The sequence below is a fragment of the Blennius ocellaris genome (assembly GCF_963422515.1).
Source record: "Blennius ocellaris genome assembly, chromosome: 7".
In the NCBI taxonomy this organism is placed as follows: Eukaryota; Metazoa; Chordata; class Actinopteri; order Blenniiformes; family Blenniidae; genus Blennius; species Blennius ocellaris.
In genome coordinates this window covers 2,212,132-2,239,606 of record NC_137656.1, presented here as the reverse complement: position 1 = coordinate 2,239,606, position 27,475 = coordinate 2,212,132, and the positions used below count along the sequence as shown (strand labels likewise).

The following is a 27,475-nucleotide window of genomic DNA, read 5'->3' as shown; positions in this document are numbered from 1 at the left end:
GGTTGTATTATTCTGGTGTTGCTGGAATTGTTTTGAGTGTTTCTGCCGTTTCCGTGTCAAAAACGTCGGGTAAACAAGGCCTTTAATTTTGAAATGGGAACAGGAAGTTTTGGCGTTCCACCATTATTACCAATGTAACTTGGTTTCTATGAATTCCTCCTCTTTCGTAACGAGGAACGAGTCAGTTTGAAGGAGGAAGTATGGATTTTTTAATGTAAATATGCGCTATAATTTAGATTATTCACTCATTTTTCAGGAAACCCCCCCTCTGGTTCCTGAAAAATGAGGGAATAATCTACTAAATTATCGTAACAAAAGACAGAAGAAACATTTAGCCCACAGTCCAAATATGTCGTTTTCGATGTTTCTGCCGTTTTCTTTCGTCGAAAATGCGAAAATTATTTCACGTGAGGTCCTGCGATTTAAAATCTTCCGACCTGAACTCGTTTTGGTGTAAACGGACGCCGAGAGTCCGAAGTGACACCGTCCACACGCCCCCGAGCTTTTTAACGCGGCGTTCTTGCGGGACGGTTTGAACAACGTGAAGCGTCTCCTCGGTCTTCCTCCGCCCGGCTCTTCTTCGTTTTAAAACCGGGTTCGACGCCCAACTTTTTATTATTTTTTTTTAGCTTCACAACCGAGCGCTTCAATTAGTTAATGCCTGTGTGTTTTGTCAGTTGGAACCTGTGTTTGTGCTCCGGCGCTGCACTTTGGTCCCCTTCAGAAGGGCCAGAGGCTGAACAGGAGGCTAATTCGGGTGAGGGGAGGTAGAGAGAGAGAGAGAGAGAGAGAGAGAGAGAGGGAGGGAGAGGTGGGGGGAAGGCGCAGTATTGTTGAACGGCAGCGAAAATAGGACTATCAGTTCCACTCAGATAACCCCTGGCTGTCATTGGACCTCAAGCCAAGCGGTGACCCCGGGGGCTTGAACTCTGCTGGTCATGTGACCAGGCTGTAAAGTGACCAGTGGTGTTGCTGGGCTCTGGCTGTGGTCAGAGAGGGGCAGGCTGTCGAGGAAAGAGGCTGCTGGGAGAGAGAGAGAGAGAGAAGGGGAGAGAGAGAGAGAGAGAGAGAGAGGGAAGGGGGGGTGAAATAAAAGAAAAAGATATTAAAAGTGTGGGAGAAGAGAAGGGTGATGGGGCGACCGGGCCTGGTGGCTTCTCCTTAGCCGAGTCCGAGCTTGAATGGGGTCTGGGAGAAGCATGAAATGGATACATGGGAAGGTAAGGAAGGCTGAGCTAATGCTGCTAATGCTGAGCTAATGCTGCTAATGCTGCTGCTGCTGCTGCTGCTTCCTCCTAATGGGGCCACACTTCTCGCCTAAAATTGCATGTGAATGGGGGGGCAGAGGAGATAAAGATGTGTTAAGAGCTGCTTTCTCGCGGTGGAAAGATGTTGATTGTTGTTTTGTTTTGTTTTTTCATGCAGGAAAAAGTTGATTTGATTCCTTTTTTCCACAATCGCGTCCGTGAATGTGTTCCCCATTTGAATTCCCTCCGAGTTGTAAAAACTTTAGGGGCCATTTTTTGATTGTAATATTTTAATTTTATGCCCCCCCCCAAAAAAAAACCAACAAAAAAAAGGTACCAAATCTTGATTTTATTTTAAAAAAAGAAAAAAAATTGCCTTTTAGAATAAAGTAATTTTACAGTTCGCGGCGCATGCGTGATGAGCTTAATGAGCGGAGAGAGAAAAATCCGATCGATGCCTTCAAGTGCTTTGTTTACGTGCGTGTTATGACGTGTGTGTGTGTGTGTGTGTGTGTGTGTGTGTGTGTGGGGAATTGCACACGTCGTATTGATCCCCGGGTTTGTGGCGCTGGGCAGGTTTTGACCACAGTCAGCAGTGTTGATATGGCGGAGGGTCACTCTCAGGGTCCAAGTCAAAGCTAGCCCTCCTGTATTATCACCTCTTCCTCCTCCTCCTCCTCCTCCTCTTCGTCATCCTTCTTTTCTTATTTCGTCTACTTGAACTTTGTGCTCTCTGCCTCTGTGCTTTTTTTTTTTTTTTTGCTTAATTTTTGACGCGAAAAAACCAAACAAACTGTTGAAGGCAGAAGGTTTCCTTCTACAATCCTTCCCACCAAACTGTCCCCCCCCCCCACCCTTACACCCCCCTCCCTCCCTCCCCTCCCTGCTCCCCCTTGTATTGCAGGAATTTGGAATGTGATCCCTTTTCACTCTTTAAGATTCACCCCACATGGCAAAGCAAGGCCAGATTATTTGCCGATTTTTATTTATTTATTTTTTGCACCAACTTGCAATTTAAAAAAAAACAAACAAAACAAGAAAATCTCCTTTTTTTCTGTCCAGCTTGGAGACCTTTTGTCCTTCTCTGGAGATTTTCTTTCGAAGGACTTAAGTCAAGCAATGTGGAGGAACCATGTTACTGTATTCGTCCCCACCAACCCCCCATCACCCCCCCCCCACCTCCACCTCCACCCTTCTCTTCATGTTAATCCCCCCCACCCAGCAGCCTTGTTGGTCGGAGGGTTTAACTCCACGCCGCTTCTGCAACCATGTGGAGTTCTGTAACGTGTCGAGGATGTAACGGGACCAGAAATAACTAAAAAACACTGTGTCACGTTAAGAAAAAGGTTTTAAAAGAGAGAGAGAGAGAGAGAGAGTGTGTGTGTGTGTGTGTGAGAGAGAGAGAGAGAGAGAGAATGTGTGTTTATTGAGGGGTTGTTTATGTGGGCTGCAGGGGACAGAGGCTGTGTGGAGATCAATAGTAAGCAGTGGGGGGAGGTCAGGGACTCCTGTGACTCTGTAATGCCGGCCTATAAATAGCCAATGACGAGAAGCTGGCCGTTCCTGCCGGCCCGGCATTCCCCCCCCCATACTCCCCCCCCCAAAAAAAATTTTTAAACAAAAAACCCCGGTTTCACTCCCGACACGTCACACTGAACCGTCAGGTCCGTCATGTTGCAGATCTTTGTCTTTCAAGGGTGTGTTCCTGCAGCTGCCTCCACCCCCCCCCTCCTGCCTCCACTCCCCCCTTTCCACAAACACACTGGGCTTTTAGTGGGGACGACCAGCTGAGCAAAACAAGCGCCACGTTCATAACGATGCATGTTTTTACTGTATTTTCTGTCACACCCTCACACGTGTGTTTTATATCAGTGGGAGTTTTTCCTACTGGCTGTGGGAAGCACACACACCCCCCTCACACACACACACACTCCTCCCCCCCCCCCCCCCCCTCTCCCTTTAATACAGAAAGAGACTCAACATTCATTAACCATGCTTTTATATATCACAAAGCAAGGGGCTGTAAAAGCAAACCACCTGGTTCATATCAGAGTGTGCTGCCTGTTTAGACCTGACGTTAAAATGGTGGTTTGGGGGGGGGTGGGGGGGTAAGGGGGGTCCTAAACAAGTTCCCGCTGTCTCTTAAGGCAAAAGGCTTAAGCAACTGATGTTTAACATGCCTCGCTTCTGCTACGACTAATAAAACCCCGTCGCACAAATTTGCCGATGAAGCCCGGCTCCTTTTAAACGTCCAGTTAAATTTAAATTCACCTTCCAGCAGTCGGAATCCACGTCATCGTTTATGGACTGAACGAGGTAAATAAACCAGGTTTTGGTCGTGAAACATAGAAAACTGCCTCCGGGGAAACATCGGCGCTAAGAAGGTTGTTGCTTTTGAAACTTTCGGATTTGATTTTAGTCCATTCAATGATATTTTTTGAAATTTTTCTGATAACATAAGATGAAATAAATGAATGTGTTGATTTTGCAATATTTATCTAATTTATTATAGTTGCGTTTGATATTTTTACGAGAAAAATAGTGTTGCCTTTAAACAATTAGTATTCTATACAACATATTTTTATTTATTTGTTTCATGTAAAAATATTTATAAGATGCAAATATTTTTAAACCAATATATTTAATAATAATAAATAAATATATTTTATTAAATTATATTTTTGTATAATCAGTCTACTATGATATAATAATGAGACGTTAAAAGTTTTTTTAATGGAAATTAATATTTAATTGGAAAGACTACGATGCTAATTGTGTTTTTACAGGTTTTTTTAACGCAATTAATCAAAAAGTAATTCATTTAATCCCCCAAATAACTCAGAATAAATCATTTGAGTCAACTAATGGACTTAAAAGTGACTTAATATTTAGATTGTAAACATTACGTGAACAACAAAGTGTTTATTTGTCAGGAATTTACATTTTTAAGGTGAGAATAGCAGCACAATCAAGTTTTGTGATCGGCAGTGTCCCTCAACAAGCATTTTAAGATACTGACTATTCAATATTGTGGATTCTCGACTAAAGATTCATTCTCTTGACGACTTGAAAGGCCGAAAAAAAGTATAATGACAAGGGAATAACAAAGAAACCCTTCATGCGACTTAATTAAGGTGACTCTTTTTTTTTTTTTCCCGCAGTGTTCCGACTCGGAAGTTCCCCGAAACTCCGGAACTCTCCGCATGCAGTAACTAAAATAGCAACGTGAAATTTACATCCGGTCAAAGAAAACATCTGAATTAATCCTTTTCTCGTGCAAACGGAGGGGGGGGGGGGGGGGCGGCGAGACGGCGAGGGCAAGGCCTCCGTCAGCCACTTTCCCACATGACTCGGCAAAAAAAAAAAAAAGGTAGCATCCGCGTGGCTAGCATTAGCATAAGTTTAGCATGTTGGGCCTCCCGAGCCCCGGCTGTGTATTGCGGGGCCGGCGACGTCAACAGGTCGCCATTGTCCCGTGGATGAGCCCAATCTGCAACTGCATGGCACGTTGCTCCCAGCATTAGCATGACAGTGAGGCCCCCCCCCCCCCCCCCGCCAGGGAATGTGGGACCCCGGGGTCCCGCGGCCTCCTCGCGGGGGCCGCTGATGGGCGTCCATCTACATATAGCGGTGGTCGGGGTGTGTGAGCAAGTGATAAGGGTGGCCGGCAGGGGCCTTTCTTTTTCTTTTTTTCTTTCTCTCCCAGGTAGAAGAGATAAGTTACAGAGAGGAGGAAGGAGGGGAGGGGAGGGGAAGGGAGGGGGAGGGGGAGGCAAGCGGAAAAGTACAGCAGACTCCTGCAACCCCCGCTCCCGGTCTCAGCTGGCCACGATTGTGACGGGGACAAAACCAGAGAGAGAGAGAGAGAGAGAGAGAGAGAGAGAGAGAGAGAGAGAGAGAGAGAGAGAGAAAAGGCCTTTGCTCTGTCAGCCTCTCAAAAGGAAAGCTTTTACGCGGCACGCCGACCCTACATCTCTGTTCCCAGCGCGACGCGTTCACAAAACTTCTCCGGTTCCGTTTCAAGTGGGGAAAAAAACCTTGGTGTTTTTCGCTCCTTCGTCTCCGGTTTGGGAAAACGACGTAGTTCTCGTGTGGCGCCACTAGTGGGTGCTGTTTTGTTGTTGTTGTTTTTTTGTAATGAAACCGCACAGACATGCAAGAGAAACACGCTTTAAAACATTAACATCGGGAGAATACGGACATTCTAGTGGACAGACGACACAGTCGCGTTATTACAGTGACTTATATTGGGACGTTAACAAGTTTTAAAACGAAGCGGCAAAACTTTAAACAAAAAAAAATCCAACTTTTTGAGATTCCCTCCCAAGCTGGAACTTAAAAATCATAATAACAATCCAACTTGCCAATCCATATCAATTCTCCCATTGAATGTTTATAACATATTGTTTTCTGTTCACGTGTGTGTGTTCGTGTGGTTTCATTACATAATAAATAGCATCGCCCAGTGGCCCGGCATGGTAACTACGCCATTTTCAGCGTTTCGGCCATTTACGTGAAAAGCTTTGCCGTGTGAAACCGCAAAGCTCCCAGGAGAACGTGGAGTTGAGGGTCACGACGACCCGGAAGGCAGGCGTTGTTCTTATTGGACCGTCTACTGAGCATGTGCAGAACGACTGCCGATTTTGAACGGGGCTTCAGAACGACAGGAAAACCTGAAGTCACACCGAAGTCATGTTTTGGGACAAAAAAGAATAAAGATAAAGGGAAAAAAGCACTTTTTTTCCCCCCCAAAGCTCCATTTCCGTGGTTTTTTTTGTTTTTTGTTTTTTTTTTTCTTTACAGTCGGCGCTCTTGTTTCCTTTCCTTCTTGTTTCCTTTCCTTGCTCTCAACAAGCCGCTTGTCTTTTCTTTCAACGCTTCGCTCGCATCTCCTGGTTTGCGTTAAAGTTTGGAATGAAACCTGGGCTGACCCCTGGGAAACAATGCAGCCTTTAATGAGCCTTCGGGGTGGGGCGGGGGTGACCGTGTGTGTGTGTGTGTGTGTGTGTGTGTGTGTGTGTGTGTGTCATCGGGGGTTCCTGCACCCAGGCCAGAGGGAGAAAGAGAGGGTGGAGTTCAAGATGAAGCGGGGCTTTTATGACTCTTTATCGTCACCTCGGGGGAATTTATCGTCTCCTTTTATGACCTTGTGATAGATTCGCAACCCGAGTATCTCCACGTTCAACAAAGACTCGCCCTGAATGGGAAATATTGTCTCGCTCCCGTGTGAAATTCGTCCCTAAATGTGGGAACGCTTGCCGAGAGATCCATCTATCTTCCCCCGGCTTTGCTGCTCCAAATGAGCACATTTGCAGGATATGAGATTTGTTCCCAGGGATTAAACAATGAGCGCTCATCATCGCTTTGCCCGGGAAGGTTCATGTTAAATAGGAGATTCCCAACATGTCCCACAATGCAGCTGGAAGGGTTTTTTTTTTTTTTCATAGATCCTCACTTCTTCTTGGAGTTTTGTTATGCGAGTTTTCACTTAGTTAGATATATGTAGTCAAGGATCCGTCTTTAACTCAAAATTCACTCAAAGATTATGTAATACTGCACATTAAAGCACTTTTTTGTACCAAGATATTCACATTACTTCAATTCAACATACAGTGTATACTTTAATAATATATATGAAATGCACACTGTACAATAACACTAGTTTATATGGCAATATATCAAGATTAAATACAGCTAAGTAACGCCAACAAATAATACAATACACGTTCCCACCATGTGCAAAATACCAGCAACATACTTGCCAGTAATATACATATTGTGTTCTATGTAGTAACAACATACACATCAATATATGCCAAATATATCCTGTATTATAATATTACATATCAACTAATGTATACTGATCATATACAGTAAAGTATTTGCCAATTAAAGACAAAATAATAGTTGGAATATATACAACAGTAATACACATTTATACCAATGTATAATATTATCAATATTTATCCCAATATATACAGATTATGCAGTAGAAAACCAACATACCACCGACATAGTGACATATACACATAAAATGCTGCAAAATAACATCAATATATACAGATTAGGTACAATATAACACACATTTATAACTATGTGCCGATTAAAGACTGAAAAATCAAACATAGCAATATATACTGAAAAATACACCAGTTAATACGGATCAATACAATATTACCAACTTGTATGCAAATAAAGAGATTAGAAATACACACAGTACCATAAAAGCTACATAAATACTCAGACATCGGCTCATTAAACTAGTTTAAGTGGCGACGGAGGCATTTTAAACATGCGTTTGATTGAGGAGCTTCTTTATCTTGCAGATGAGACTTTGTTTGATAAGATAAGACTTGTTGGTTTATCGTGTTCGCCGTGGAAATACGGTGATAATAACTTCATTTATGTAACACTTATCCCTGTAAAAACTATTTTGTAAGCGATGGTTTACATTTTTCGACATGTTTTACTACACATGAATGTTTATTTAGTCCCCCCCCCCATTTAAAAAAAAATATTTATAGAAGTTAAAAAAATTAAAAGGTGGAAAAGGAAAGTTGGTTTTAAGTTAGTTTGCAATTTCTTGCAAACTAACTTAAGCCACAATCATCAAACATATGATTTATCAACTTTCTACCCATTGAGGTCATCTTGAGTAAAGTTTTAACAATTTATAGTAATTCTAGTAATTCTACCACTTTAGCCATTTTGGTTGTTATGGTTTTTTGTTTTTTTTATATATCTCCTACTTGCTTAAAAAATATTTACAAACTATTGCAAATTGTTCAAAATGTATTTAGCTGCTCTGCGATTTAAGAAAAAGCAGCGGCACCGATTTGTTTGACCATTTTCTTGGTGTTTTGGCCGGATTGGCGCCTCCTGTGGCCTCGTTTGGACCCGCGGGCCTCATGTTGGACGCCACTGAGGAGAATTTAGCTCCAGATGTAAACGTGTGTTACGTTCTGGTGTCAAAGGTCAATAGATGGAAAATAAATTGAGCTGTTTTCTGCCAAATGCAGCTTCCAAAATGTCTGAATGTCATTACGATGGACGAAGTCGCTGTTAAATGTTCATATCAGGCTTAAACACAAATGACATCATTAAATAGTTCATTCAGATGGATGTTGCCTGCGTTTTAAATCTGATGATTTTATCTGGGTGTTTGTGCTGAATATTTGAAAACCGAATTGTGATCTTTTTTTTAGAAAATCCATTGATAATTGTACCCGATTCAGACGTTATTTTAACGTTAAAATAAAGATGTCCTGTATTTAATCCCACAAAGGAAACATTTGTATGTATCTGGCAGATATATTGCTTAAATAGTGATAAAATAGATTTAAAAAAGTATGATTTCGCTCACTTTTAATCTTTACCACGTCGTTTAATTTAACGTTTAACCCACTGCAATGTTCGCAGCATTAAAAACGTTTATACATTATGTATATTTGACTTTTTTCTTAAATAGACTTTTATGAAACATTGGAGGGAAAAAAAAGTTTGACGGCTTGCTTGATTTTATTTTAATGATCTATTTTTACTTCAACAACCGAATCGATCCCCTCGGGGCAATTATCCACTGTCCTCCTTTTAAATCTCGTCGTAAAAGCAGATTTTTTTTTAATGGGGGGGGGGGGGGGTCAGGTGGTGATATCTGCGGCGGGTCGCGGCGGCGTGGGAAGAGCCGGGGTCAAACGTGGGGCGGAGCGGGCGCGTCACAAAGGCCGACCTGTAAATGTGGCGAATATTTAACTGTCATCTCCAGGGGGGGGGTGTGTATGTGTGTGTGTGTGTGTGTGTAGGTGCGAGCTGCCTGGTTATATGGCGGCCATGCACTTGAAAGGCCCGGGTGACGGATTTGTCAAATCAGCCTGACTGAAGGCGGCTAAACGGCCTTTGTTGTGCCGAAGGAAGTCGAGTTTCACATGCGGAGGCCAGAGAAATATATGGTTCCAATGCGTCCTGCAGAACGGGCTGACAAATGGTGGTTGGGGGTGGGGGGGGGGTGAGAGGGGGGTTGGTGGGCCACATGTTGGCAGGGCTGATCGCTTTACTGTAAAACAACATTGCAGAAGAATCTGGAGGTTCATTAGTGTTTCGCTTCATTTGAAGTAGGATTCCTGTGTTTTGTGATCCGTAGTAAACCACCACGTCGTTCACCGATGGAAAAACTGGTCATACATCCAAACAGCTTTAATATTAGAATAATAGGCCACAGAAATGCAAATATAGGTTGATGAAATTGGAAAAAATGCCCCCAAAACATTCCTATTATCACGCAAGGACAATTAATGGATAAAACCAAGTAATATCAAAGGTTTTTATAGCCAAATATGTATTAACGTAATGATTCAATACCATAGTTGATTTTGTTTTCAAGTTATTCTTGTCTGCAGTGTGTAAAATATCATAAAAACTTATAATGGTGAAGCATTTCCGCCCTACAATTAAAATTCTCTAATTTCTTGTGCTTTATTTTTATATCAAATGTGAGTTTAGAGAGCAGAAAATGTAAAACAAATTAAAATGAAGTGAAATCAAAGCCTTATGAACGATTGAGACAATAACATGAGGTGTCGTTTATTTTTCAATGTGAGCAGCGTGAAATGTTTGTTTAACTTGTTAAAGTAAAACGATGAATCGTTGCACTTTTACATTGAAAACATCATTACGTCGTCTTGGAAAGTCCAGCCGAGGGAAATTACTTTGAAAAATAGTTTGCAATGATCAGAAGCAGCAGCTGAATTTAAAAAAAAAAAGGCGAAAACTATTTCAACAGTTAATTTTGGTCACATCTTTCTGATTGACTGACATAAAAACTAAGATTAATGGTTATATTTTTGCATTTGCACATATTTCAATACGTCTTCAGTCGTTTTGATTTGAGAAAGACGATTCATGTGAAACAAAATGTGAAAATTACATATTATCAAACACGTTTTCCACATTCAAATACTCGTCAGCTTAAAAATGACCAACATTCTTGATGCTTCTGGATTCAAATCGACGTTAAATGTATTAAATAAAATACAGTCGCTAATCGCTGATTATGAGTTATACTTAAAACACTAAATGTTTGGGGTTTAAATGAGCGGTGGCGGAAAGGGACGAGCGGGAATCTTAATCTGCAGGTGTTGCGGCTAGAAAAAACCCGCGGCGCGGCGTTAATCTGACGTCACGGCGAGGAATCGGTGGGATTTCTGCAGCGGCGGCTCCTTCGGCGTCTTCCTGACTTCCTCTCCCGAGTCGACTTAACCTCTGCGCCGTGTAGAGTTAATCAGTAAAATAGTTAAATTCTAATCCGGGGACGGGCTCACCGTGTGACGCCCCCATTGTCTGTGTACAGTGTGCCCCCCCCGCGGCCCCCGCCGGCCCCCGCATGCAGCCTGCAAACTTAAACCTCCGCCATTTAAATGGTAATCTGTCTCTGGGCTTTAGAAGTCCTCTATTCACCATTCATTATCTGAGAGAGGCTTTATGCCATATGCCCCCCCCCCCCCCCCCTCCCCCCACCAGCCCCCCCCTCCTTCCTCCTTCTAATTACCTCCAGTACATGAACCCTGCATCCCCCCCCCCCCCTCGCCTGCTCTCTATGGGAGGCTTATAGCTCTCAGGCCTCTGATGAGCTGGCCCTTTAAATTACACAAACACACACGCACACACACACACACACACGCCTAATCCCGCTCATTTGAATATTAGAGATTATGCTCCCGCGGCCTGTTTATTGTCACAACATTGTGCCTCCTAATCAGAGAGGTGACTCGGTCAAACGTTTACAACAGTCACAATATCAGGTTTCTTTTACAAGCCGGCTCCCACGAGGTAAACAGCAACACACACACACACACACACACACACACACACACACACACACACACACACACACACACACACACACACACAAGACACGGTCTCATTCATTGAATTGAGTCGTTTGTTTTGTTTTTATTCCACACATTAAGTGCAGTTTGATCTTCAACGTTATAATTGCATTAAATGTGTGTAAAACCGTAAAACGGTGTCTGTGGATCATGAACCAATATTTTATTCCCACTGGAACACAAACGTGAGGTTTGGTGGGAAGATGAAACTTCAGCGCCTCGCACACGTTAGTTGGTAATTAAATAAATAGATGGATGTGTTTGTTTTTTTGTTTTTAAAAATTTCATTCAATAATATACACCGTAGGTGCAGACATGACCACAATGTAAACGTGCTTCACTTGTTCATTCATGTTCACCCGCTCACTTTGCAGTGTAAAGTGTTTCACCGTCATGTGTTCACACTTGGGCTGCAACTAACGACTATTTTAATAGTCGACTAGTCACCGACTATTGAAACGATTAGTCGACTAATCGGATAAATAGCATGAGGTTGCTTTAATTATGTGGCAAATGATAATAAACACAAGAAAGGTGGGTACTTCAATGAAAAATGCCTCTTTTATTCAACTTTGCTGCTGATAAGGCCATAAATCCAAAAATAAATAAACCTCTGTCCAAGGACAGGCAAATGTGTTTTATAAAAAAATAAATTAAAATCAAGTAAACATTTCTTTCCTGTAAACCAAGGACACATTAGCAGCAGTAAAACATTAAATAAAAAAAAATATAAAGTGCATTTTGTGAAGTGCATTCAGTTGTAAAATAACTTTACAATTCTCAACAGTCTGAAATCTAACGGTTTTAACAACGGACATTTGTAGATACGCAGCTGAAGAAGCATTCAGAGTTGCAAGTTCTGCTTTGCAAACCTTGCAAGTAATCTTTTTGTTCGCCGCATCCAAGCTAAAATGCTCCCAAACTTTTGAAGTTCTCGTGCGCGCAGCTGCTGTGTTGGACGCCGCCATTATTTCTGTGTACGTCACCGCGCGTCAGAGACGCTATTGCGCATGTGCGACTCGGCAGAGATTGTAATGAAGTGAGACGCCTCACTCTGTTGGAAAAACCCGTCTAGCGACGAATGTCGACAATGGAATTCATTGTCGACAATTTCTATTATCGATTTTTGTCGACAACGTCGACGAATCGTTGCAGCCCTAGTTCACACGTGGCATTAAAACGCGTCACGGGGGGCGATGACTTCATTGTTTTCGGCAGATGTGTCATATTACGCTAAATCTACTTTCTCAAGGTTTTCCAGCCGTAATAACACAATGAGTATAAAAGGCTCTGACTGATACAATTGTCATTATTTATAGATAATCTCACATGAAGATAGTAAACGTTGGCCTGTAAACACAAATCACCCTGGATGTTAAACTTTTTTATGTTGTTAAGCTATTGAAAAATGCTTTGTCTTGCTTGCTGGCATCAGAAATACGAGGCACCATTATTGCGTGGCTCTCAGCGCCGTTGCCGTGCCGACGGACTCGAAGTTTTCCGTTTTCACATGAAAACGTGTAAACAGGGCCTTGGTTGGTTAAACCATTGACACCTTTAGGAAGTTAAGAGACCTTGAGCGTGTAAACGGAGTCTTAAAGGGTCATATTATGCAAAAAATCGACTTCCTGAAGGTTTTTCCAGCAGTAATAATCGTCTCCACATCTGGAACGACGCCCCAGAAGTGTAGAAAGTGTGTCCTCTCTCTCTCTGGCTTGTTCCAGGTTTTAAAAAGTGTGTTGCTCCAAGCAGCCAATCAGAAATCAAACCCTATATAGTGTCATCTGGGGGTTTAGCCAATCACAATCAAGGTAGGCTCCTCCTCCCCCCTTTGACTCCTCCCACAATTTAGGCAGCTCTGCTCTGGCACATGGCGCCACGAGAGGAAGTACTTCCTCCATCTTCCCAATATGGGCGTGCGTGTGGGCGGAGCCAGTCCGGCTCACACAGACACAGCAGATTGTGAATGTAGCTCCGACGATCTAATATTCTAATGGAGGGAAAATCGAGGAGAAGCTTTGACCATGTGACCAGGTCTCCATCGCCAGTTGCGGTGATTTTTAATTTATTGCGAGACAATCTATTTCCTCTCGCGGCGTCGCCATCTTGTTTTTTTCACGCCTCCACAGAGAATCTGCTCCAACCGTCCAATCAAAACCGCCAATTAAATGTGAACACAACCGCAATCGAGCCACAATCTGCATCGGTGTAAAGAAGTGCAGGAGTGTGAGAAGAGCCTCATGCTGACCGGTTGGGAGGTAAAGCAGCGGCGGCGGTGGCGGCGGCGTGTAGCGGCGGCTCTCTGGAAACCTGTTTGTCCGCCTCCATTATTGGCTTTCCGACGGCAGAATCCCAGAGGAGGCCAAGGGTCACGGCGTCTGTGTGTAGCGCAGTTTGTTGTATTACTCAAGAGTCTTACATTAATCAGATGTCCAGGTTAATCTGCAGGCTCAGCGGGCGGCGCTAACCTGCCGGGCCGCGGCGGCTAGTGGCGAGTGTCCGGCGCTCCGAGTGCAGGTTCACGTGGAAGTACAGCGATTACTCACCAACATGTTGTGTGTGTGTGTGTGTATGTGTGTGTGTGGAGGAAGTTAAGCCTCTCTCGTGCTGACATTACCGAATGATTCACCCGCTTCATCCTTTCAGCTCCGACATGAAGGAATAACGAGAAAAAAGATTATTTTACAGGGTTTTTTTTTTCTCATGGCATTGATCAAAGTGGGACATCGAGTTGTTCACCTGAACAATAAACCTGGAAATGACGAAACTTAAAGGCTTTCGTTTGAAGAGCCAAAGAATCCGATTTTCTTTACTATGTTATGACTTTAATTTCCCCTCAGTGAGGTTTCTTCAGATTTTTCCGAGCTTTCCAAATAGTTTGTTTCTTGTTTCAATAAATACAAAATTAACAGTAAAAGTAGCCTGAAGACCAAAGGATCCTTCTTTTACATATATCAGTATCCCCCCCCCCCAAAAAAATAGCAAAAACTCCTTTAGATCAATTTCATTTTCACATTTTTGTGAGGTCACCATAGCAACATGGTCCATAGGCCATGTTGCCACGACGACGTCCTCTAGTGAAAACGGTACTCGAAGCCACTGATAATGCAACTTTTTGAAACGAAAATGTATATCCTGGCTACACGACGAAGTCAAAACGCATCGTTTTTGCATTTTTTTACATTTTATTTTATTTTGGTTTCTCGTTTAGTAACCTTTTTAAAAAAAAAAAATAGTATTAGCTAGTATACTATAATAGTATTTCTATACGTGCTCAGTAGACGGACCATCAGAACGATGTTTTCTCCACAATGTTTGTGTATCCCCATTGTTTACGTTAGTACCGTATTATTCTCTGCTGCATGTCAGTGTAGTTTCATTAGAAATACAACCAACAGCGCCCTCCAGTGGCCTGGCATGCTCACTGCATCGTTTCCGGTGCTTCTGTCATTTCCGTTTAAATCGTTTTCACAAACATTGTCGTGTAAATGTGAGCGCAAAAACGATTAATTCTCACTTTAAACCTTTATTGTGAAATTTGTTGGAACACTTGTGAGATTGTCTCGTCCAATCGTGACACGGCGAACATTTTTTAGTGACTTTAAACGAGTTCCGGTGCACAACTGTTCAGAAGCTGGCGTCAAACCAGCCAAACTTGATCTGCGAATAATAAAGAAATAAAGGTTTTTAGGAACATAAATCATGTGAAAACCATAAAAACTTTTACTTCTGCAAAACACGCTTTAACTTAGTGGTGAACCGTTTTTTAAATCTATTTTAGTCAGTATTTTAGCCAAGTTGTAACAAATAGAATTGCCGGTTCTGTCTTTTAGTTACACATTCGATGAAATATCAGTATTTTTTACACAAGCGGCTCAGCCGTGGACCATTTTCATCCAACTACTGATTTTATTGACTTTATGTGAAAATAATCCGTCTCAAATCCAAATACGCGGGTCTTCAATTTATTCGATTTGAACGAACTTTTGACAAATTAATAAATGGAAAATGTCTTCGTTGAGAATGAAAACATGACTCGGCAGATTTGACGAGGTCCTGCTTGGAATGGATTCGTAGCGTTTCCCGCCTCCCATTTGTTTTTGCCTCCACTCCACGTATTCCACGTCGGCTCTGCCACCAGCTTCCACCTCCGCAGAATCGGGGAAAATGAAAAAAAAGATGCCGTCGAAACGCTTCGCAAGACGAGTCGGTTCCTCCCCTGCTGTTTGGACAACAGGTCGTACCGGTGTCATCTTGTGTCTGGTCCCGATACGTTCGATCCCCTGATACCGATCAGCTGCTGCTCGCTGATAGCTGCAGCTCTTCTCGGTAACCATGGAGTCCGACCCATCTGCTCTCTGTTAGCGGTGGGGGGTGGGGGGGTGGGTGGAGGTAATCAGTATGTACACTCACAGGTCGCCACCTCAACCACACCTGCCTGCAGATATCTGTTTATCTGATCGCGCGGCAGAAACCCGACGGAGGCGACCTGCTGGAGTCCCAATCCGACAAATGAAGACCCAAGAAATGAAGAGAAATGAATCTGCAATTTCAAAAAAAACTGGAAGATGAAGGATCTTTATCGTGGCCAGAAGTCCGTTCACACCGCGTGTTCGGGTGCTGCTTCCTTTTGGCCGTTTGTTGACAAAACAACGTTTGGACTCGGTGTTTTCATAACATTCCGCATCATGTTTGCGTAAACAAAAGAAGCGACGTTATAGCCGTTGACGAAATAAGGAAAACTAGATTTTCATTAACTGAAAGAAGAGGGGGAAAAGACGACGAACTGAAACGGTGATAGTTTTTACAAAATTGTAGTTACAAAGTAGCTATGGGTTCTTTCACACCAGGATAATTCGGGGGTCTTGGATCGAATGTTGACGCCTTCATTTTGGTTTTACGGACCAAAACGCCTCCTCAACGTCACGCAATGACAAAATCTGCCGGCTTGGGGAAGAAGAAACTCATGATGAAGACAAAACGTGGCTCGCTGATTGGTGGAAAGCGGAAATCCGGCCACATTAGCCGGCGAGCGGCTAATGGTTAGCCATAAGACCATAGACCGGATATCAATCAGATGGCTGCTTTTTAAAAAAAAAAAGAATAGTGATGATAATAATCCATATTAAAAAAGTTAAACTATTAAAAACTTAATACGTTAAAAAAAACCCGATTTAAACGAAACTGAAATTGGAGACATGAAGTCATACCAAAATTAAAACTAATGAAAAATTCCAAACTACTAAACCAATGAAGACACAACTCGTGCACATGAGCACTGCAGTCTACGTAAATAGTTCTGCCCACGTGAGTAGAGTATATATTTAGTACACCATCATCTGCATACATGGAGACACACATTCATTACGTACAATCTCTTTCTAAACGCTTTAGTTCTTCTGAAATAAACAAAAATGAAATCCATCCTGCATTGAGTGCTGAGTTTCAACCAGTTCCACAGTGTGTGTGTGTGCGCGCGTGTGCGTGTGTGTATGTGTATGTGCGTGTGTGTGTGTGGCCTGATGAAGATTAACGGTATGAACCGCAGAGAATATTCCCTCCAACTTAATTCCTGGGCGAGTTTGACTGTGTGGCCTGGAGGTAGATGTGGGCTTAAGAGAAGATTTCCACAGCTTGCGAGCGTCGAGAAGCACCTCCACGATTAGCAAAAGTAGCTTTGCATTGGGCGCGCCCCCTCCAACAATGTGTTTTAACACAAGTCGCCCTTCCCACACTTTGAAAAACCCCCTGAGCTCGACAGAAGTGCAAAGTGTTTCTCCTTTTGGGAAGAAAAAGCTGCTCTTCGTTCCGTCATGCTGAGTTTGGTGGAGCAGGAGTGTCTGCGTTAGGGTTCAGGGTTAGGGTTAGGGGTGAGGGTTAGCGTTTGGGTTGAGTATTAGCATTAGGGTTGAGTGTTAGCGTGAGGGTTGAGGGTTAGCGTTAGTGTTAGGGTTGAGGGTTAGCGTTAGTGTTAGGGTTGAGGGTTTGCGTTAGTGTTAGGGTTTAAGGTTAGCGTTAGGGTTGAGGGTTAGTGTTAGGGTTGAGGGTTGAGGGTTAGCATCAGGGTTTAAGGTTAGCGTTAGGGTTGAGGGTTAGCGTTAGGGTTGAGGGTTAGCATCAGGGTTTAAGGTTAGCGTTAGGGTTGAGGGTTAGTGTTAGCGTCAGGGTTTAGGGTTAGCGTTAGGGTTTATGGTTAGCTTCAGGGTTGAGGGTTAGCGTTTGCATTCAGGTGTGGAAGTTGAGGCGAAGGGTAAAAAAAAAATAGGTGAAGTTTCTCACAATGCATGAAAAATGTGGTTCACCAGATCTACGTTTCATTGAACTCGAGATAAAAACGTCCATTTCTCATGTTGGAACGTGTTTTTTTTTTGTTTTTTCCCATTGATATCTGTGGCGACATGAGCAGGAACCATTTGAGTCGTCTTCAAGCTTTTTTTTTAATGGTTCTTTTACGTTGGGGGTGAAACTGGATCAGCCGCTTCATATTCTGCGCATCTTTTTTTTTTTTTTGGCGTGTACTCTTTTTTTTTTTTTTTTTTATGTACGTCCTGTTCTATGTTACTTCCTCTGTATGAGCGACTCCCCCGAAATCTCCCCCACATGTGCTTCACATTACCGCCACCTCTTCGTCTTAGTGTGTGTGTGTGTGTGTGTGTGTGTGTGTGTGTGTGTGTGTGTGTGTGTGTGTGTGTGTGTGTGTGTGTGTGTGTGTGTGTGTGTGTGTGTGTGTGTGTGTGTGTGTGTGTGTGTGTGTGTGTGTGTGTGTGTGTGTGTGTGTGTGTGTGTGTGTGGGGGGGGTTTCTCGAAGAAGCTACAGGTGCTTGGGGTGATTTTTATTTTTAAAGGGTGTTGATTAGGGAAATATTTTTATTTGTACACCTGATCTATTCATCCATCCATCACCTCTTTAATAATCCATCCATCTACGACCACTTAAATAATCCATTCATCCTTCCATCCATCCATCATCCATGCCTACTTTAATCATCCATCCATCCACCCATCCTTCCATTCTTCTATCAATCTATGACCATTTTAATAATCCATCCATTATTCCATTCTTCCATCCATCCATCCATCCATCCATCCATCCTTGACGACTTTAATAATCCACCTATCCTTCCATTCATCCATCCACCCATCCATTCTTCCATCATTCATCCATCCATGATGACTTTAATAATGCACCTATCCTTCCATTCTTCCATCAATCCATCATCCATCCATTCTTCCATCCATCCATCCATCCATCCATTCTTCCATCAATCCATCATCCATCCATTCTTCCATCCATCCATTCTTCCATCCATCCATCCATCCATCCATTCTTCCATCCATTCATCCATCCACCCATCCATTCTTCCATCCATCCATCCTTGATGACTTTAATAATCCACCTATCCTTCCATTCATCCATCCATCCCTGGAGGCCAGTGATCACAGGACAAACAGAATAAAAAAAAACAAAAGACTCCCATTTAAGCCTTCAGACATTCCCAGTCACGGCGAGGCGGGACCCCCCCCCCCCCCTCCCCCACAGAGAAGAGGCTGTGGGACGAGATCTTCTCGGTCCAGGTTGGATGAGTTAACCTCCAACCCTCACGCCGGCTGTCGAACACGAGGGGAAAACAAGCAACCTTGATCTTAACTCTCACCTTTACCTGGATTCTGAAGCCGTCCTTCTCCTCTAACTTCACCTCCAATGACCCCCCCCCCCCCCCCACAACAGCTTTAATCCTCTTATGACGGGCTCTTCTCAGGCTGCCTGCAGTTGTTTACATGAAATGGCTGTAGAATTGTTTTTTTTCCTTTTCTTTTGAGAGGGTGGGAAACCATGACGACTCGATGGTCCTAAATCTCCATCCCTCTGTTTTTGTGAAGCTAAAATGTATTAAGTAGCGTAAACTGTGTGAGTCATTGCTCCGCCCACCAAATCATGTCAGTATTGACAGGAAAAGCATATTGGGGTTAATCCCAACATTAACCTTGGTTTTAAGCTTAATTCCAATCCCAACCTGATCCCAAACTGGATCTCGGGTGTAATCCTACTTTACGAGTAAAACTTTAACTCAAACCAAAGTCTCGGCGTGGAGTTGAACTCATTGGCGCTGGTTTCCTCCGGCTTCGCAATGGCCGCCGCTAGCACGCAGCCTGTGGTGAAAAACTATTTCAACCAACATTATCAGGCCCAACCTGCAAACGTTTGATTCATTACTTTTCCATTTCGAGATCCGGCACATTTTGTATTTAAGAAGAATTGAGTAAAACCTATGGCTCGGCATTGTCGTTGACAAAAAAAACGGCAGTAAACGCAGAAAGTGATGTCATTTTCACGCTGGGCCAGTAGTGGGCGCTGTTCTGGACAGACGGCCATGTTGGATTGTTATTGTGGCGACTGTCAAATGACCGGGAGTCGCGATGCTCTGATGGCCGCCAAGAGCTGCGTTTCCCCCCCCCCCCAAGTTTCCAAGGAGATGGAAGTCGGGAACGTTTTCCAAAAAATCGCGTTTTCAGTGGCTCCAGGCAGCGTCGTATAAACAGACACGCTTTTTCACGTGAAAATGTTGTCATGTAAACAAGGCCATAGTTGGATTTTGCCTCGTGACCCTGGCCCGCTAGCTGAAAACGATGATGTCATCACCCCGTGACCCGCTGCAATGGCGGACGACCTGTTCCAGATTTAATAACAAGAGTTTTCTCAAATTTTCAACTCTTCTTCTTCACATTTGCTGTATTTCTGTGGCAAAGTCACACCGCCACCTGTAGGCCCGGCATGTGTATTACATCGTTTTGGGCCATTTTCGCAGTGCCGTGTGGACGGGGGGGGGGGGGGGGGGGCGGGGGTTTAAGCCCCTGAGTGACATGAAGTAGCATCTCCAACAACTCGGGCGTGAAATCGCCGAGCGGCCATCGAGCTGGCGAGACGAGAGGCGAGACGAGAGGCGATACTTCAGATGGCGTCGGGTGGCCTCCTTCCAGGAGGGCCCGTTCACGCGACACCGCCGTCGTTCAGCGCGGGCGAAAGGAGAGAGCGGTAAACAAATCGGTCGCCTCAGCTCATCAGAGACGCTTGAATAAAACATGGCGGAGACTTTCTGCGCTCTCCGTCCTGCTGCCTTGCCATACACCTCCACTTTCACAAAATGAGAGTTGGGAGCTTAAGGATCCTCTGGATTAGCCGGCGCCTGGCTAGCGCTTAAGCCCCAACCGCCCCCATGATCTCAATTAAAAACTTGTGCCTTCAGCGAGGTTTTTTGCACCCACTATTTTTTTTTTTCCACAGTGTGGATGAATTAGTGCAAAGCAGTGGGTGGAAATGGTTCTAAAATCCTTCTGTGTTCTTCTTCCCCCCCTCCCCTCCCCCCTCCCTTCAATCCTCCCTGCAGATGATCCAGCTGACCAGCGTACTTGCCTTATCTGTGGAGATCGCGCCACAGGCCTGCACTATGGCATCATCTCCTGCGAGGGCTGCAAGGGCTTCTTCAAGCGCAGCATCTGCAACAAGCGGGTGTACCGCTGCAGCCGCGACAAGAACTGCGAGATGTCGCGCAAGCAGCGCAACCGCTGCCAGTACTGCCGCCTGCTCAAGTGTCTGCAGATGGGGATGAACCGCAAAGGTAAAGCCGGGGTGGGGGGGGTGGGGGGGTTCCCTCGGAGCGTCACACTTCATATGCAACCATGTTTATCATTCTTTCTTTTCGTCCTCAAACCGTCTGAACACTGAAACCTTTACGTCACATTTTGCACAATTAGATCACATTTTTTTCCCCATTACATTGTTGCACTATTGCAATACATTTTTACACCATTACATCACATTTTTGCACAATTACATTACATTTTGCACCATTGAAATACATGGTTGCACCATTAAATTTAATTTGTTGCACCATTGCAATGCATTGTTGCACCATTAAGTCACAATTTTGCACAATCACATCACGTTTTTTGCACAATTAAATTACATTTTGCAACATTGAAATACATGGTTGCACCATTAAAAAACATTTTTTGCAGCATTGCAATACATTGTTGCATCATTATGTCACATTTCTGCACAATTACATCACATTGTTGCACCATTATGCCATGTTTGCACCATTACTTCACATATTTGCACAATTACATTACATTTTGCAACATTGAACTACACGGTTGCACCATTAAATTAAATTTGTTGCACCATTGCAATGCATTGTTGCACCATTAAGTCACAATTTTGCACAATTACATCACGTTTTTGCACAATTACATCACATTGTTGCATCATTGCAATACATTGTTGCACCATTATGTCACATTTTTGCACAATTACATCACATTGTTGCACCATTACTTCACATTTTTGCACAATTGGATTACATTTTTCAACATTGAACTACATGGTTGCACCATTAAATTAAATTTGTTGCACCATTGCAATGCATTGTTGCACAATTAAGTCACAATTTTGCACAATTACATCATGTTTTTGCACAATTACATCACATTGTTTCATCATTGCAATACATTGTTGCACCATAAGTCACATTGTTGCACCATTACATCCAATTTTTGCACAATTACATCACATTGTTGCATCATTGCAATACATTGTTGCACCGTTACGTCACATTTTGCACAATTAGATCACAATTTTTCCCCCCGTTACATTGTTGCACTGTTGCAATACATTTTTACACCATTACATTACATTACATTTTGCACCATTGAAATACATGGTTGCACCATTAAATAAAAAAAAATTTTGCAGCATTGCAATCATTGTTGCACCATTATGTCACATTTTTGCACAATTATATTACATTTTGCAACATTGAACTACATGGTTGCACCATTAAATTTAATCTGTTGCACCATTGCAATGCATTGTTGCACAATTACATTACATTGTTGCACCATTGCAATACATTGTTGCACCATTATGTCACATTTTCGCACAATTACATCACATTGTTTCATCATTGCAGTACATTGTTGCACCATTAAGTCACATTTTTGCACAATTACATCACATTGTTTCATCATTGCAGTACATTGTTGCACCATTAAGTCACATTTTTGCACCATCACATCACATTTTTGCACAATTACATCACATTGTTGCATCATTGCAATACATTGTTGCACCATTCAGTCACATTTTTGCACAATTACATCACATTGTTTCATCATTGCAATACATTGTTGCACCATTAAGTCACATTTTTGCACCATTACATCACATTTTTGCACAATTACATCACATTGTTGCATCATTGCAATACATTGTTGCACCATTATGTCACATTTTTGCACCATTGTTACACATTGTTGCACCATTATGTCACATTTTTGCACCATTGTTACACATTGTTGCACCATTATGTCACATTTTCGCACAACTACATCACATTGTTGCACCATTGCAATACATTGTTGCACAATTACACCCCATTTTGCATCATTTCAATGCAGTTTTGACTCAAGACTCAAAATACTTTATTTATCCTCTCGGGGCAATTGCACCTTTACGTTACGTTATTGCACCATTATGTCGCATGTTTGCACCATTACAATGCATTGCTATGCCGTTACATGACATCTTTGCACAATTACATTGCATTTTTGCACCATTGCAATATATTGTCGTCCATTAATCACATTTTTCGCACCACTGAATTACAGTTCTCAGTCGTTGCATTCATTTGTACACCATCTCATAACATTTTCCCTCAATACGATTTGTTTGTGGACTATTGCAGTAAATTAGTGTAAATTACACCTTTGGATTATAGTGTTAATCCATCAGATTACAGTTTTATATCATTGCATTGTGTGTTTGCAATGTTGGATCACAGTTACCACGTTATATTTTTGGACAATTCATTTTAACCGACGTGTCACATTCTGCACATGGAGATACACTTTGATTGTTTAGTGTGTTGCACATACAAATAAAAATTTTAAAAAACCCAATAACTATAGCACATATTCAGCTCCTCTCTGTGTGAGTCCATCTGATCGGGCACCTCTGGCAACCGTCCACATCTGTTAGTGTGCTTGAGTTGGAATTCAGCTCATTAGTGTATGTGTGTCCATTACAAACGTCTCTGTCAGCCCATCTGCAAAGGACATGATGATAATAGTTTGCCAACAGATGTGGAAAAGATGAAATTGAAAACATATTTACATTTAGTGTGGAGCAGCGACCAGACCCGAGTTTGACTCGGCAGGAAGAGTCCTCTGAGTATTATCAGGTTTATTTTTTTTGTCTTATTTCTGCCACTGACAACGATTAAAGTCTCAACCAGCAGATCCCCCATTCTTGAGTTTAGCGTGGCCCATTGGGGTTTTTCCCCTCTTAAGTGCACCGAGACTTTGAACAGCTGCCTTTGTTTCCCGGCTCCAACCTGCTGCTGGAGCCCAGAGAGAGGCTGAAAAACATCAGTTCTACCCATAAATCTCTGCGCTTCCTCGCCTCCGGAATGCTCAGTGACACACAGGCAACAGTCTGACGCTGCAGTCCTCACTGCAGGCATTTCACGAGCGCGTGCCGCCCCCTAGTGGTCGAGACGAGGGATCGTCGCGGGGCCTGCAAGCCAGCAGAGACAAGGGAAAGTTAAAGTTGTAAAACTTCGGAGAAATCCCACATTAATTCTGGCCAATTCCACCACTGCATTACATTGTTTGCATTATACTTTGACCACATTGTAATATATGATTATATTTGCAGCCTCCTGACCGTCGCAGTAGATTGTATCACCACTGCAGTACATTTTTACACCATTGCAGTATATTTGTACCTCATTCCATCACACTTTGTTGCCACTGCGCAGCATTTTAATCCAAAGCGTCACATTTCTGTTTCACCGTTAAAATATACATTTTCAAGCTTTTTCAAATACAATTTCCTGCCCATTGCGTCACATTTATGGACTATTACCTCACCTTTTTTTTTTTGCACCATTGCATTGTGGCTCCATTGCATTGTTGTTGTTTTGTTTTGTTTTGCATTTTCATCACATTTTGTACCATCGCATTACATTTTGAATGATCAACCTCCTGTTGCATTACATTTATGCAGCCTAACATTGGATTTTATCACATTACATTACATTTTTGATTCTGCATCACATTTCTTAGCCATTAAATAACAATTTTAATGGTTGCAATACATTTAGTACCATTTCATTCCGTTTTCGACCATCCTGTTGCATGTTTGATGCATTGCATTACCTTTTTTAACGCCAGGATTTTGTATTTTCCTGATTGCTGAATGACATTCCATAGCCTTGGTTTAAGATTGTTGCTAAGATTTAAGATTGCTTTGCATTTTTCACTCTGTGCATCACATTTTAGCAACATTTTGGCCCTTTGCATCACATTAGTGTTCTGTTGCATATCATTTTTGACTGTTTGCACTAAAGCGAAACATGTTTTGCCATCGCAAGAAATTGAGTTATTGCATTTCATTACCATTGCAATACATTGTTGCACCATAGATCAAAAATTTGTGCAGCATTGCAATATGTTGTTGCAATATTATGCCACATTTTTGCACAATTACATCACATTGTTGCACCATTATGTCACATTGTTGCACCATTATGTCACATTGTTGCACCATTATGTCACAATGTTGCACCATTACGTCACATTGTTGCACCATTACGTCACATTGTTGCACCATTATGTCACATTGTTACACCATTATGTCACATTGTTGCACAATTGCATCACATTGTTGCACAATTACATAACATTGTTGCACCATTGCAATACATTGCTGCACCATTAAGTCACATTTTTGCACAATTACATCACATTGTTGCACCATTAAGTCACATCTTTGCACCATTACATCACATCTTTGCACCATTACATCACATTGTTGAACCATTGCAATACATTGTTGCACTATTATGTCACATTTGCACCATTGCAATGCATTGTTGCACCATTTCATCACATCTTTGCACAATTACATTACATTGTTGCGCCATTGCAATCCGTTGTTGCACCATTAAGTCAGATTTGTGCACAATTACATCACATTGTTGCACCATTATGTCACGTTTGCACCATTGCAAAACATTTTTGCATCATTTCATTACAGTTTTGACTCAAGATTCAAAATACTTCTACTACAAATTTCTAGCCATTGCATTACAGTTTTGGACGATCGCATGTCATTTTCTCACCATCCATCCATCCATCCATCCATCCATCCATTTATCCATCCATCCATTTATCCAAACAGGGAAAGTTATAGTTAGAAACTGCGACAAAAAAATCACACGTGGGTATATTTCAGCCACTAGGTTGTGCTGTGATACAATTTTTTTTTTCTTTTCTCGATGAACCAAATGTAGATTTCTTTCCTCACTTTCTTTTTTTTTTTTTTCTCTCTCTCTCTCCTCTTTCTCCTCCCCTCCCTCTTGCAGCAATCAGGGAGGACGGCATGCCGGGAGGGAGGAACAAAAGCATCGGGCCTGTGCAGGTAATTCGTCAGAAAATGTTGTTTTCGTGACACGGCTTGACCTCCGTGCAGCTTCCAGTCGGCCCTAAACGTATAAATCCACTGAATCGCATTCAGACCCTTCACTTTGAATAACAGCGCGCTGGAGTGTGGCGGTGCTACTACAGTGTGTGTGTGTGTGTGTGTCTCACACACACACACACACACGCGGTCGTACTCATGAAGCATGTAGATGAGCTTGAGCCCTGAACTTGTTATATCATCGGCACATCGGCTGATTATTCCGCTTTTCAGCGCCGGGTTTCATTATTAAACTCCGGCGAGAGAACAAGTGGTCAGGAAGACGTGTGACACCAGGATAAGTGCCGCCGAGCCGCTATTCAAGCCGGGGGAGGGGGGGTCAATTCATTGTGGCTCCATACCGCAAGTTGGGAAGGGAAAAAAAATCAGCTTCCATTAAGAAGCTGTGTGTTATTTATTTATTTATTTATTTATTTATTTATTCATTCATTTATTTATTTATTTCTAAACCCCCGGTGGAAGCGGTTGCTTAGCGTCATTAGCAGGGAATGAATTGTCGTCGGCGCTGAATTGACGGGGAATGAAAGTGAAGTGACCCCGGCAAAGATACAAGACGACAAGCTTTCTCTCTTTTTCTTCTTCTTTTTTTTTTTTTCTGGCATCCCGGAGCTTTTCAGAATAACTTTTGTCTGCGTCCCACACACACACACACACACACACACACACACACACACACACACACACACACACACACACACACACACACACACACACACACACGCACACGCGCACGCACACACACGCCTCGTCTCATTGTGTAATTGTGTCCTTGCTGCTCTGCCTTGTGCTGAAAAGCAGCGTCGTCAATGCTGATCAATTGAACCTGTGTGTGTGTGTGTGTGTGTATACGTACGTGTGTGTGTGTGTGTGTACGTACGTATGTGTGTGTGTGTGTGTGTGTGCGTGCTGCAGATCACAGAGGAGGAGATAGAGCGCATCATGTCGGGGCAGGAGTTCAAGGAGGAGGCCCCCGAACACACCTGGGGCAACAACGGCGACAGCGACCACAGCTCCCCGAGCAACGGGGCGTCGGAGGGCAACCAGCCGTCGCCCGCCTCCACCCTGTCGTCCAAGTGAGTCCCCCCCCCACCACCACCACCACCACTGAGATAATGAGCCGGCCCTGACAGTCTAACACCTCATTCCCCGTCTCGCCCAGACGTTAGTTAAGGTATTCATGTGCAGAAGAATGCCTGAATGTGCGCCTCCTTCAGCCCGGCGATGATAGCGGCCACAAAAGGGAAGAAAAGAAAGAAAGAAAAAAAAAAAAAAAAAAAAAAACAACTCGCCGCACTATCTGCCTGTTCCCCCCCCCCCCCCCCCCACCGCCGCCGCCGGAGACGAGCGCATTGTCCGCCCAGCACCCATCAAGGACAAATATTGTCTCAGCTCTCACATGACGGCATGTATTTCAGTCTGGCTTTGTGTCGACGGCAGGTTTTATCACTTTTGTCTTATGGGATTAAATCTGGGCAGAAATGAACAGCAGCTTCTCGCGGCGAAGCCGGAGCCGCGGCATGCAGCCGGCGAATGCAAGGTTTTGTCTGCAATTTCACCCCCCTCCAAAAAAACCAAACAAACCAGATTGTCTTCTGAACGTGTCGGTGAGGTTAGAAGGTTCAGCGGAACGTCGTTTCCCCGTGTGGAACCAACTTCACCACATGAAGACGTTTCCCAACGTGAGGATCGTTTATTGATCCTGCTGCCGGAACAAAGGAGGAACTTTTATAAACCCGCACTCATCCTCCTCTTCCTCCTCCTCCTCCTCCTCCTCCTCCTCCTCCTCCTCCTCCTCTTCCTCC

The 27,475-nt window shown here is 43.1% G+C and overlaps 1 protein-coding gene across 1 annotated transcript in view; it reads left to right on the top strand.

Annotated features, from left to right (window-relative positions):
* nr6a1a (nuclear receptor subfamily 6, group A, member 1a) overlaps positions 1-27,475 on the top strand; it is a gene marked incomplete at both ends in the record, with an annotated part of 111,346 nt that overhangs the window by 75,432 nt on the left and 8,439 nt on the right. The window contains 3 exons of the mRNA XM_080499414.1: positions 20,518-20,748; positions 25,558-25,613; positions 26,586-26,746. Coding sequence (XP_080355540.1) covers positions 20,518-20,748; positions 25,558-25,613; positions 26,586-26,746 — 448 coding nt within the window. The remainder of the gene's footprint in view (positions 1-20,517; positions 20,749-25,557; positions 25,614-26,585; positions 26,747-27,475) is intronic.